Source organism: Eurypyga helias, unplaced genomic scaffold, assembly GCF_000690775.1.
Source record: "Eurypyga helias isolate BGI_N326 unplaced genomic scaffold, ASM69077v1 scaffold12650, whole genome shotgun sequence".
Classification (NCBI taxonomy): Eukaryota; Metazoa; Chordata; class Aves; order Eurypygiformes; family Eurypygidae; genus Eurypyga; species Eurypyga helias.
In genome coordinates, this window is record NW_010227795.1 from 37,529 (window position 1) to 50,146 (window position 12,618).

At 39.8% G+C, this 12,618-nt stretch overlaps 1 protein-coding gene across 1 annotated transcript in view; it reads left to right on the forward strand.

The window, feature by feature from the left end:
* The first annotated feature begins 344 nt into the window (after positions 1-344).
* MMP2 (matrix metallopeptidase 2 (gelatinase A, 72kDa gelatinase, 72kDa type IV collagenase)) overlaps positions 345-12,618 on the forward strand; it is a 33,023-nt gene continuing 20,749 nt past the window's right edge. The window contains exons 1-5 of the mRNA XM_010157580.1: positions 345-658; positions 4,987-5,213; positions 6,740-6,888; positions 9,032-9,160; positions 10,697-10,870. Coding sequence (XP_010155882.1) covers positions 515-658; positions 4,987-5,213; positions 6,740-6,888; positions 9,032-9,160; positions 10,697-10,870 — 823 coding nt within the window. The 5' untranslated portion in view covers positions 345-514. The remainder of the gene's footprint in view (positions 659-4,986; positions 5,214-6,739; positions 6,889-9,031; positions 9,161-10,696; positions 10,871-12,618) is intronic.

Sequence of the window (12,618 nt, forward strand, 5' to 3'; positions counted from 1 at the left end):
ATATGACTAAAGCAGATTATTATGTCTGTGGCAAAAAAAAAAAGGCTAAAAAATAGTAAAAATACTTAGCCAGGAAAATAATGTTTAGGAAGTTAATTATTTTTTTTTTATTTAAAACGTATGTGGGGCACTTCATCTTCCAAATTAATCAGATTTTGCTTTTTTCTGCTTTCTGGCATAACTAAGCACTTTCATATATGCAAATTAGGAGAAAACGTGGCCTCTTTCAGCAGTAATAAGTATCTGCCTGTTGCTACCTTAAAATCACAGCAATCACATCTGGTAACTGCCCTTTTCTCATGTTTCCACTAGTTTTCAGACTTCCTCTTGTGGTAGCTTGAGACTGCGCATCTGGATGTTTTAAACATACAAAGGAATTGCTAGAGCAAGCAAAAGAGAAAACGGTGCAGAGTTAAGATGTGCAGATAAGCAACTGGTGTACTGTGCAGCAAAGGAACTGACAGGAGGTCGGGGAAAGTCTTTTTCCAAAGAGGAGAGCAAAAATTTAGGCAGAATGAAGACTCAGGATGTCTGCGGCTTTGTTTTTAAAGTACTGTTAATCCAAGTATACATTTTTAACAAAAGTTTAGCTGCACCGTCACCAATCATTAAGTTTCCTGGAGACAGCACTCCCAAAACAGACAAAGAACTAGCAGTGGTAAGTGTTGGTTTCATCTTTGCTTCAGATTTACATTGTTGTTTCATAAGCAGATGTTTCTTTCTTGTTTCAGCTGAAGCTAAGGAATGACTGTAGCATTCTCTCCCCAGAGTCTCTGGAAGTGCTAGCTAGCTCGCTAAGGTATCAGCTTTCAAAAGTTAAAACTAAATCCAAGTAATGTTTCCTCTCTTAAAATTTTTAAAGCCAGCAAAGAAAGGTGTTGTTTGTTTTTTTTTTTTTTACTTAAGTCTGAACATACAAAATAATTTCCTTAAATCAACGTGACTATAACCAAAAGATTGCAATGGTAAGAGGGGAGAAGGGCAAATAACAGACATCTAATATTTTTACTGTAATCAAGCAGAAGTGAGGGCTGTTGAGACTCACTTAATGCATGCATCAAAGCTTTCAGAAGTTTCTTTTCCAGATTGTTTACCGTACATTGCATAAACACAGCTTTAAGGGACAATTACAATCGAAAGCTGGCCGGAGTTTCAGAAGCCATTGTGACTAGTTTTGACTTTGGGAAAAAATTTTATAGGAGATTTAAAGAAATATTTCTTTCCAAATACAGTCTGAAACAAAACAAAAAAAAAAAAAAAAAAGAGTTTGGATTTCTGTGACATTAGGAAATTATAGCTATAACTCTACAGCATTTTATTCTAAACTTACTTCAGCCCTGTGGACCTTCAAAAAATGACATTACTGGGAAGTCCATTTACAGGGAGATTGAGATGGATTATCCTTATTTTAGCATGTAAATTATAGACATTTCTCTTCTTCAGCAGTAAGTCCATTTTAAGGAAGATTGAGATAAATTATTCTTATTTTAAGACACAGAGGTTTGAAATTTGGTAACTTTTCTTTAGGAATTGGTGTTGCCAGGTTAAAGAAGATCTGGGGGAGGGTAGAGAAAGAATTTCCAGATGAGAGCAGTGGTGGAAAGTTTAGGAAAAACAGACAAACTGACCCAAAAGGGGCACTTCTCAGCATTTAACAAAACAAATTCACCCAAGGTCTTGCCTTAGCAGCAAGGCAGCCTGGAGATGGGGGGGCAGTGCATGTGGGAGAGGAGAGTGGGGTCCCACATGTCTAACAGTAATTTAACCATTCTTAAATGGTCTATTTTCTTAGACACATTCAGGCTTCTATTCAATAGCATCAATCCACGTCTCCCCTCATCTCTGCTGCTTTTGAACAACCTATTTATTGTGTGTACTCAGAGGAAAATTACAAGCTGGTTTAACACTTCAGTTCTTCTCTGTGTTTCCTATAGTGTTCTTGGGCAATGTTAACTGGCTGCCTTTCCCCCTCATTCTCCATCGGAACAGCCCAAACACTCAGCACCAGAACACAAATTGCTATGTTGCAGCTGGACCCTGCTTCATTAATGGGCTGGATCAAAATTCCAGATCACCACAGCTCCCTGCTGACTCTGGGGAAACTGAATTTCACAGCCTAGGCCAAGATGTGGTTTGCATAGACACTATATTTTCTTCAAGATTCGCTTCTCATAGAACAGCTGGTTATGTTCATTTCTCATCCTCAGTAAAATCTCCATTTTAGGAAAAACTGAGACGAGTTAGCTTTTTATTTAGAAGCCCAGCTTCTTTACCATGCCTCATTTTATATTTTTGGTTGTATATCTTACTCCCAAACCTAAAATGGCAAGAGCAGCATCCTGCTTCTTCAGTAAATTTCAGTTCTGATGTAGAGTCTCTATTATATCATGGTACCTCTTTGGGAAATGCAAAGCATAGGAAAATATATGGCTACATTAAAATGAAAATTGGGATAAGAACAGATCCTCCAAACTGGTCTATTTGATTATATTCTGAATGCATTTCACATAATTCCCACCAGGCCCCATTAACTGTGGGTAGACAGAAGCTTAGTGGTAGCAAAGGTGAAACCATTCTGTGCCCATTTTTTTGCCAATGTCACAGTCTCCACTGGAGAAATACCACACCACAAGTTATAAAAGTCACAAAAACTAGGCATAGTCTGTTCTTAGTCAGTAGGTGGATGAGGACCTTCCAAAGGAAATGGTGTAACATCTTGATTAAAACCTTTTTCTGAGTAAGCTTTGAACCATTTCCTATACAGAGTAGATGAGGTACGTCTGAACTTAATGAGGAGGTGGTGAAATCCAGGCTTGACCAACTGCAGTCCTCAAATGTCCTTTGTTACATTTTGCTGATACAGTGGTCTTATCCCCAGTCTCTTGGGTGATTCAGCCAATTAATGAGGCACATAAAGTGAGGTTTCCCTCAGGAATACTTCCTGGCACAAGAACTTAAGTATTTGTCAGGCTTCTTGTAATCCTCAGAAATAATTCTCTCTGATATTTCTGATATGTTTTTAGCGAACATACCTTTACCTTATTTAGAGTGTTTTCCTACCTTGGATTTGCAGTTAATATTTTGGACACAATACCTGAAGAATGCTTTTTCCTCTGTTGGAGGCAGTTTTACTGGAAAGATCAGTAAGTTGTAACTTTCCTGTCTAACAGCATCATTGGCAAGGGCATCTTTCAGCTCTGTGCCATACTAGGCACCAGTTTGGGTGGCCTACCCACCAGTTTGGGAACACCTGGTGGGTGTTTGACATGGCTGTAGCTTTTGTCCTAGAGCCAGGCATAAAATATTGCAAACCCAGACCTGAGTGTGGAGTTCCCGAAATCTCTGCCAGAGAACCCTAAGACTGACTTTACTGGATAAAGCCTACAACTCCAAGTACCTTAGTCAAGCTGTTTAGAACCTGCAAATGGCAATAATTAGACAATGATAGGTTATTATCGTTATAGAAGTTCCCAAACTAACATCTTCATCATAACCCATTTGTGTACTCCTCGGTGAGGGTACAAATTCAGCAATCTAAAGCTGTATGTCATCTAAACAGCACGACTGAACATGGCTGCGCCAACAGAGCCCAGTTAAGGCAACAGCTTGAACTACAGGTTTTGCCAACTGTAGTTGGCGAACCAACTACAGTTGGCAAAACAAAACCTACAAACTTCAGTCTGGATCCAAACACTGAACCAGAACCAGCCAGGAGTCTGTTGCGTGGCCATGTTAGGCCCCAGTTAGAAACAGAGTTGATAAAGGGTTTTAGGCAGTTGCTGAAGATGCAACTTCTTGTCATATTTTTTATTTGAATGACTGTGGTTTTATGGCAGGTTTCACCACGTGCTAGGGACTGGCAAGCATTCTCTCAGGGCTGGTCTCTACCTCAAGAAGCTCAGTTATTCTGCCAGTCAGCACTGAATTTAAGGGAAAAAATACTAAACACTAAATTGTTTGCGTGATCTCACTTGTGTATTGCACAGAAGGTGGGGACCACAGCTGGTTATCTACAGTTTAACATAAATACACAACTTAGCATCACACTCGGAAAGACATGGTTGCTTAAGGGGAACAATGGCCAGGGAACAGACTAGCCGGTTGCTCCTCCGGGCTTAGAGACAGCAGCAACCAACAGACAGACTTCTTTTTGTAAACTGCACTACACCTGCCAATTAGGTCATTCGGATCAAAATGGAACGTGGAGAAGACTTGGGTGGGTATTATTTTAGATAAGAGATTGAAATAATGGGACTTGTGCTGCCTTTTTGATCCCTTATGACCACTGTTTTCTAAGGAGAGAGAATTTTGTGATCTGTCACCGTGGTTGTATCAGAAAGATCAGTCTGGCCATAATCTGCTGGAGCATTTGCTGGAGTTTTAATTATGCAGCTATTGATTGGCTGCAGTGTCCAGGGACCTGAGTTGTTACCAAAGACCTTCTTCCTCAGGTCTTTGCAACGTTGGGCTTGAAAGTAAACACACACAACATTCACATAGGTCTGTGTGGTTTGAATAAACAATGTATTTTTTCTTTTCAATTAATGTGGTCTCATTTACGTGGTTGCTTTGATACCTTGACAAGTTTCTCAATAATCCATAGAGTCTTCCAAGAAAAAAAATACACAAAATCTAAAACTGTAAGCAGATTTATACATCATAAAGAAACCATAAAAGATAAACACAGTTTTACTTTGTAGTTCCACATTAAAGCTCTATGCTCTACTTACTAATAAAGCAATTCATTAAGTAAAGGTGATAGCTAATAGTGGAAATGATTGCTTAATTAGTGATGTTGTGTGATCAAGGATGGTTTGTGTCAATTAAGGAGATTCTGCTGGTCTCAGTTACTAATAATAGTAATTTTGAAAAGAAAATTTGCAAATTACGGATGGAAAACTAACATGGAATAACAGTATTTATTTGTAAGGATTAACTATTTCTTTTATGAATTTTAAAGTCTTTGTTCTGTGTTTTTCTCCCAAGCAATACCTGAATAAATACTATGGATGTCCAAAAGACAATTGCAATTTGTTTGTCCTGAAAGATACTTTGAAGAAAATGCAGAAATTTTTTGGGCTGCCTGAAACAGGAGATTTGGATCAAAATACTATTGAGACAATGAAGAAACCCCGCTGTGGTAACCCAGATGTAGCCAATTACAACTTCTTTCCAAGAAAGCCAAAATGGGAAAAGAATCACATAACATACAGGTACTGCCTGGTGATGCTGGGTTTTGCTCACATATAACCATAGCGCTTTTAAGAACTAATCAACCAAGACATGAAGAGGTGGAGTAGCTGCTTAGAGGGCTAGGCAGGATTGTCTGAATTAGAATCTTTGTGTTTAGATAACTACCAGATGCTTTAAAAAACAACTCTGAAATTTCAAATTGTAAAATTTCAGGAATAATCATCAAAAGATCAACCTGATGGTTCTGGTTGAGACTAAAGAGACTTTGGTTTTATTTTTGTTCTGCTGCAAACATCCAAAGGGAACTGGAGCAGGGGCGTCTCACCTGCCCATCTGCTCAGTGGGGACCACATTATTTATTGACTGGAGAGGCCATGCAGGAGGACAAACTCCTCTGCATTCAGCAGTCATAAAAATGGAGGTCATCAAATACATTTTGAAATAAAACAATTGTATTTCAGATATATACAGACATGATTTAAAGCACACCTATTGCAATAGGTTTGGCTCGTTTTAAATTCTTATTCCTCCTCTGAAGAGTTAGGGACCAGTGTAGCTCTCATTGAAGTCAGTAATAAAAAAAAATCTCATTACCTCTGCTGGTCCAGTGACAAACTTTTAGTACCAATGAGAACAAACACCAGATTTGTCTTAGCTGCTTGGCTTAGTCTGCTGCTTCCTCACAAGTTACGACTGAAAGCAACCCTCGTGCTGCAGCTAGCCTAATAAACACTGAAAAAAACCATGGCAGCTCTCACAGCCCCCGCTTGCTGGTGTGCTTCTGATTCTTCCTCATTCTCCTTAGGCACAGAGCAGTTGCCCTCACTGTGCACAGCAAGGAATTGGAAAGTTGTCATGACGTGGAGGTTAGCTGGCTAGAACATAGGGCACTAAGAAGTCCAGTTAAACTATATGAAGAAGCAGAAAGCAATGCACTTAAGAGTTTGCTCCTTTCTCACGTCAGGCCTGTAGCTCTGTTTTGCGTGCTTTTACCTCCTATTTCCCTATGTATCCTCTTGCCTGTGTAATCGACAAACTAAGAAAAGATCAGCACTCAACTGGGATGAAACAATAGACAGCTAACTAGAAAGGTGAGGGACAAGGGCTGTTTTTCTGTTACAGTTAAAGAGCAAAAAATCCACGCCCGAAACTTTAGAACGTTATTGAGCTCTTCTACTGGCAAATAAAGCTGGGATATCAAGATCTGCTTGTATGTTCCCGTCTAAAGTGACAAGATGACTTGCCAGCACCTCAGCGCTGTTGCAAAACCCTGAATATTTCCTCCAGGCCCACTGCCATGCAGGCCCAACAGCCTCTGGCTATATAGTTTTCTGCATGCTGCTATGTCAGTTCCAAAGGAAAATAAATATTAAGCACCACATCTAAACACATCTCTAAATCAAAGGGAAGTGTTTAGATCTCACGAGAGCAGTGCTACCTCTTAACCGGTTTTCACTACTGAGCCTACTCAGTATTTTGACCAGTAAACAACAAATAATGGGGAGGGGAGGTTATGTGTTCTTTAACTCTTCCTTTTACCTCTAAGGATTATAGGCTATACCCCGGATTTGGATCCTGAGACAGTAGATGATGCTTTTGCTCGAGCATTTCAAGTCTGGAGCGATGTCACACCGCTGAGATTTAACCGAATAAACGATGGAGAAGCAGACATTATGATTAACTTTGGCCGATGGGGTATATTTTTCTATTTTTACATATGGTTTTGGTTTTGCTCCTTTCATTAATCCTTAGTATTCGCATGATCTGTCCCTAATAAGTAGTACCCGACAGCCTTCCTGGCAAACCTTGTCCTAGTTTGCTCTTGGCTTATACAGGCTAAGATCTATTTTCACTAAGATTTTTCTTTTTCTTTTTTATACATGGGAGAGAGGAAAGTATTTATACAATATCCTTACACTACATTCATCTTCGCAAAAGAGAATCGCTGGGAGCAACATTTTATTTTTAAATTTACAAATCAGAAATAGAACTGGGAAATATTGGTACAGATCTCCGATGATGTGAGCTGGCTTCCCGCCATGGAAAAGAATGGAATGCTATTGTACTGTTTATTTATAGTTCCATACTCAGTTTTCCAATGATAATGGTAGAGATCCTAGCATATTGGAGCTTAAAAATGGATTTGTGCTTTTCAATTTTGACTCCATAGCTGGTCTCTGTTCTTTAGCATATCAGAACGCAGGCTTTCAATGCATTCTTTGGTCTTGAGGAATTTAAAAATATGGATTGTAAGATGAATTATGGTTTGGGTCCAGCTGATGATAGGTGGCTTGATTCATTTTCGTTGTACATGCCTTCTCAATTAATTTTGGTTTCCCCTGAAAGAATGTTTATTGCTTTTCAGTGTAAACCTGGAGCATTTTAACGTCTTACAGACAGTCAGAGAATTTTTAATATTAATGAAGATACTTGTGCAGCCAATCACTTGGGAGGTAGACTTTGGAAGGAGTGAACAGTTCAAAGAATAACTGAGCTCTTTGTAAAAGCCTCCATTTCAAGCTGGTTTTCTTTGCTTTAGCTACTGATGAGTTGACCTCAAAAGCTTCTGAGATTCTGTACAGAACTCAAAACTTCAGATCCTCATCCAGGCTGGCTTGGTTCGCAAAAACAGAAGTGTTACAAAAGCAGAAGTGTTTCTGCTGGTTTTAGCACTTGCTGGTTATAGTCAGCTCAGAAACAGTGGGAGAAGAGCTGCTTCTACATTCATTCCTTATCACTTTACCGCATGTCAGATTCACAGGAGCTGGGACAGCCACGAGGTTTTTAATTTTTAAGCTCGATCTTAAGCAAAGGGATCTACTTTGAAATAAAAGGGAATAAAGCATTTAATGTATGTCAAAATCTTCTCCTTGACAACTGACACACTAGTCTACTGAAATGAATTGACTGAACTAGTATTAAGAGAGTAATGCCAGCATGAAATCAGTGTAACAGATTAAAGAATCAGGCCTGTGTATTTAGGGCTTCTGTTAAATGGCAAGACATCAGACCAAAAAGCCTGAAATGATGCAACCGAAGATGCTGGCAGTCAGTTTTGACACACAGGTCAGTGTGGTGGGTAAGCTATGAATACCAGGGTTATGCCCTTGCCAGCCTGCCTTACCCACATGCGGTGTACTTCCAAGAAAAGCCTACAGTGTAATAACAGGAGAGCTACTTAACCTGCTGCTGCCCTGTGAGCTGCCTGAGTCTCGGAGTGGTTGATGTGGAAGAGGAATAGACTCATTCAGAGGACTCAGAGCACTCAATAAGAGCTGGCTTTCCAGAGGCTTACTACTGAGACACTCAGCTGATTTGTTTTCCCTCCTAAAGTCCTTAGTATCCTGCACAAAGAAAAGAGCACAGCAGTCTGAGGCGCAGCAGGACAGAGTAGCCCGCAGAATGAAATCAGCCTTCACTTTCCAATCTCTCAGTTGGAGACTGATACGAATTATCTAAAAATCCCCTCATCTACAATGTTTATTTTATATCTCCTACCAGTCTTCATTGAGAAATAGAAGTGTGCATGCAGATCATATATCTAATGCACAATATTTCCCTGTTCTCCACTGTCTTTGATTTCTTTCCACAATACTTATGAAATATAAAATAACATGCTGTGACAACTGCAACACTGACACTTAATGTTCTCTGTAAGAACTGGCTGCTTCTCTTCTGGTTCAGTCTTGCCAGACCAACCCACACCAATAAACTCACAAGAGTATTCTGCTGCTGTCTTGGATGGGAAAGTACACGTAATAATCATTTATTCATGTGTGGACTCTGACAGAGTCAAGGTCATTAGAAACTGCTCCTTTCTGTCTGCTTCCTCCCGCAGAACATGGTGATGGCTATCCATTTGATGGCAAAGATGGTCTCCTGGCTCATGCCTTCGCACCGGGGCCAGGGATTGGAGGAGACTCCCATTTTGATGATGATGAACTGTGGACTCTTGGAGAGGGGCAAGGTACTGGACTTTTTAATGTTTCAGAACATATGGCCTGCTGGCTGCTACGTTTTAATGCTGTTTCAGGCACTGCACTAAATGTTTTCATTGACAAGTCAATAAACATTAGGGGATGAAAATTAAGTTATACAATTAAAATTGTTCTCTACAAAATGTTGATGTAATTCCTAAATAAATGTTACCTAGGATTTCCCTTTCTGTTCTTCTGCTGTTGCCCTGTGACAAACTGAGTTAATAATGGGCCTGATGCTGCACAACCTTCATGATCTCTGGGAAAATAAAGCCGCAACTACAGTTTTGAATGCTTCAGTCTGAGGTACCTAAATTACAGCACCTTTAGGTTCATTTATAAGAGACAGACTGGCCAGTGTTTTTCAGCCCACATACCCTTATAAGATGGCATAAACTGTGGCTCCAGTTATTAAAAATGGAACCATCCACTAGAATAAAGTTTTATATACTCATGGTATCTGTCAAAAACAAATGGAATATAAAACCCTCATGATGATGACTGAAACAAAATTGACACCAAAGAGTGGATTAAGAACATCGCCAAGAACCTTTAACAGGCAGTTTGCCATACCCTTTAGAAGAAAACAACTGAAGCCCAGATATTATCACCTGAACTAGACAAACAAAACCAAGTATTAGTAGTTTGGAACCTTTTTTCAGTTTGAACTTTGCCATAATTATATATTTCTAATTATAATTCTTCTAGTGTAAAATAATTTTGAAAACTTAAAACTCAAACTCAAGTTTGCCTTTCATTTCAATTTCTAGTTTTCTCAGCTGTTCTCCCATTGAAAAAATAATTGAACTTTAATACCAAAATAGTTGACTTCTTTCTGTCCGGCATTTTTTTAACTTCAGCAGAAGCACTGACCAGTAGCTGTAGGAACCAGAGTGCATCCAGTTAGTTACTGCCATGAAAAGAAATGCTATGGATAAGTGAATTCTCTATCCACTAGTAGATGTCACAGCACCAGTACTGTAGACATAGGACTGCGTATGACAAATGGAAATAAACCCCAGGTCCTGGGTGTATCTGCGTTACTACCTTAACCCCGGTGCCATAGCGGATCTCATTCAAGACAAACTGGAAATTCCAAAGTGGTTTATGAGGCACAAGGCATGTCCAGCTCATGCTCAACTGCTGCCTGGAACCTTTCAAACTATACTGAACATTTTAGACCATATTACCAAAGAATCAAAATTACTAAATATATTAAAAGCATGTTTATAAGTTTGCATTGCCATAGTAACAAAAACATATATATGTTTCCAGGCTGGTTCTAAGGACTGTTCATTCTAACACTTCACCATGAGTAATACCCATGTAATTCTTTCAAAATTACCAGTTATTATTTCAGCTATGACCATCTTGCCAATAGACAGACCAACAGCATATTGAATTTCAAAGTGGAAATTCAGACTGCATTTCTATACCAAAGTCCTCCAGGAAAAGATGTCCAGAAATGGTATTCTTTTTGTATCAGTTAGTGGCTAATTTCTCCCTTGCATTTGTTGTGTCTATAGTGGTTAGAGTGAAGTATGGAAATGCAGATGGTGAATACTGCAAATTTCCCTTCTGGTTCAATGGCAAGGAATACAACAGCTGCACAGATGCAGGACGCAGCGATGGATTCCTCTGGTGTTCCACAACCAAAGATTTTGATGCAGATGGCAAATATGGCTTTTGTCCCCACGAGTGTAAGTAGATCATTCTTTCTACTGTTTTTTTCCTGGTAGACTGTTGTTATGTTGCCCATCCACTTCTCCTTGTCCTTTTTTCCACTTGCTTTCTGCCACATTTAGATTTCCTGCTCTTTAATATCTCCTCAGTCTGAGCAGACAAAACCCCTAAAGGCTCCCTTGGTGTAGGAGGGTTTGTAACGGATGATACAGGATATGACACTCTATTTCAGGAATCATAACTGTAGTAGTATCTGTACAAAACTATTAGGGGGTCTAGGAAAGCTATGATCGTACTTAATTTCTAACTTTTTGGAATGTGGACAGAATCTTTCATTGCATGAGCAATTTATTTCATATTTGGAAACACCCAATTACAGAATAGGCAATGTGTATAATGCTTTCACGTAGCCATAACTTTTTTAAAATATACACAATATGACTTTTTTCTTTCAAATGAAATTACGACCACGTTTCCTGTTGAACATTGGGAACATGTATTTATATGCTTGAAAATATTGATGAGTCTGCTGGATATGATAATAAATTGTCCAAAATCTTATGAGTGTTAATTTGTTCTCCTGTATAGCACACAGCAGGGTTAGGGTTAGGGTTAGGGTTTGAAATTGAAAGCGGGGAGGTTTAGATTAGATACCAGGAAGAAGTTCTTCCCAGAGAGAGTGGTGAGGCACTGGAACAGGTTGCCCAGAGAAGCTGTGGATGCCCCATCCCTGGAAGTGTTCAAGGCCAGGCTGGATGTGGCTTTGAGCAACCTGCTCTAGTGGAAGGTGTCCCTGACCATGGCAGGGGGGTTGGAACTGGATGATCTTTAAGGTCCCTTCCAAGCCAAACCATTCCATGATTCTATGATACTATGATTATTTCCTTAAAATACTCCAAATGCTCAGATAGTCAGCACAAAGCCTGGATTATGGGTTGCTGGGCAAACTGAGATCCACATAACCTGACTGATACCTTTGTAAATCCCAAAGTCACACAGGACCAAAAATGTTCAGCAGTGAAGCACTCTCAGAAAACGTTGGTTCTGGAAGTCAGTATTCCTGGAAATGCTTGTGTCAAGGTTTCTGTAACGGAAGAGAAGGGTTCCAGCCTTTTGTTTCTGATGTAGTTGTTTCGCAAGATGCTTGCCAGATGTTTCTTATTAAATTCAGAGCAGCATTGTTCACTCATTATTCCAAGACACCATTTGCTCAAACCCAGCTAATACAATCAGAGGGGGGAGAATTTACATCACAGAGTCTGTGCTGGGGCCACATTCCTGGTTGTCAGTGCTTGTTTCTCTCCCGTTTGACACGGAAGGTAGTTTCAATTCTTCTTGTTACAGAGCCACGCTGCACATTGGAAACATTTTTAAAGCTCTAGTGTTGCACTACACTCTTGTAAAGTTAATCCCAGATCCGTTCCCTGATTTTGTAGAGTGGTTCAACTATAATTTGTCAAAGCAGAAGAAGGGAAAGCAGAAAGTTATCTACCTTACTACACAAATCTTAGGCAGCTGTGCTTAACCTCTCCTTTGCCACATGGAATCCAGGGACATTGAATCTCTTCCAAACCCCACTGACACTAAAGGGAGTTTAGGCACCTAACTGGTCCTCTATGTAACGTTACTGAGATCTGCACGCTGCCTGCACCTCCCTCACACCGCTCACAGTTTTTATAGGTTGCTGCTCTCCCATGACGCTGCAGCTCCCTCCACCTTGGATCTGGGCCACAGGGGTTTTAGCAGCTTTCCAGCCTGAGGTTTC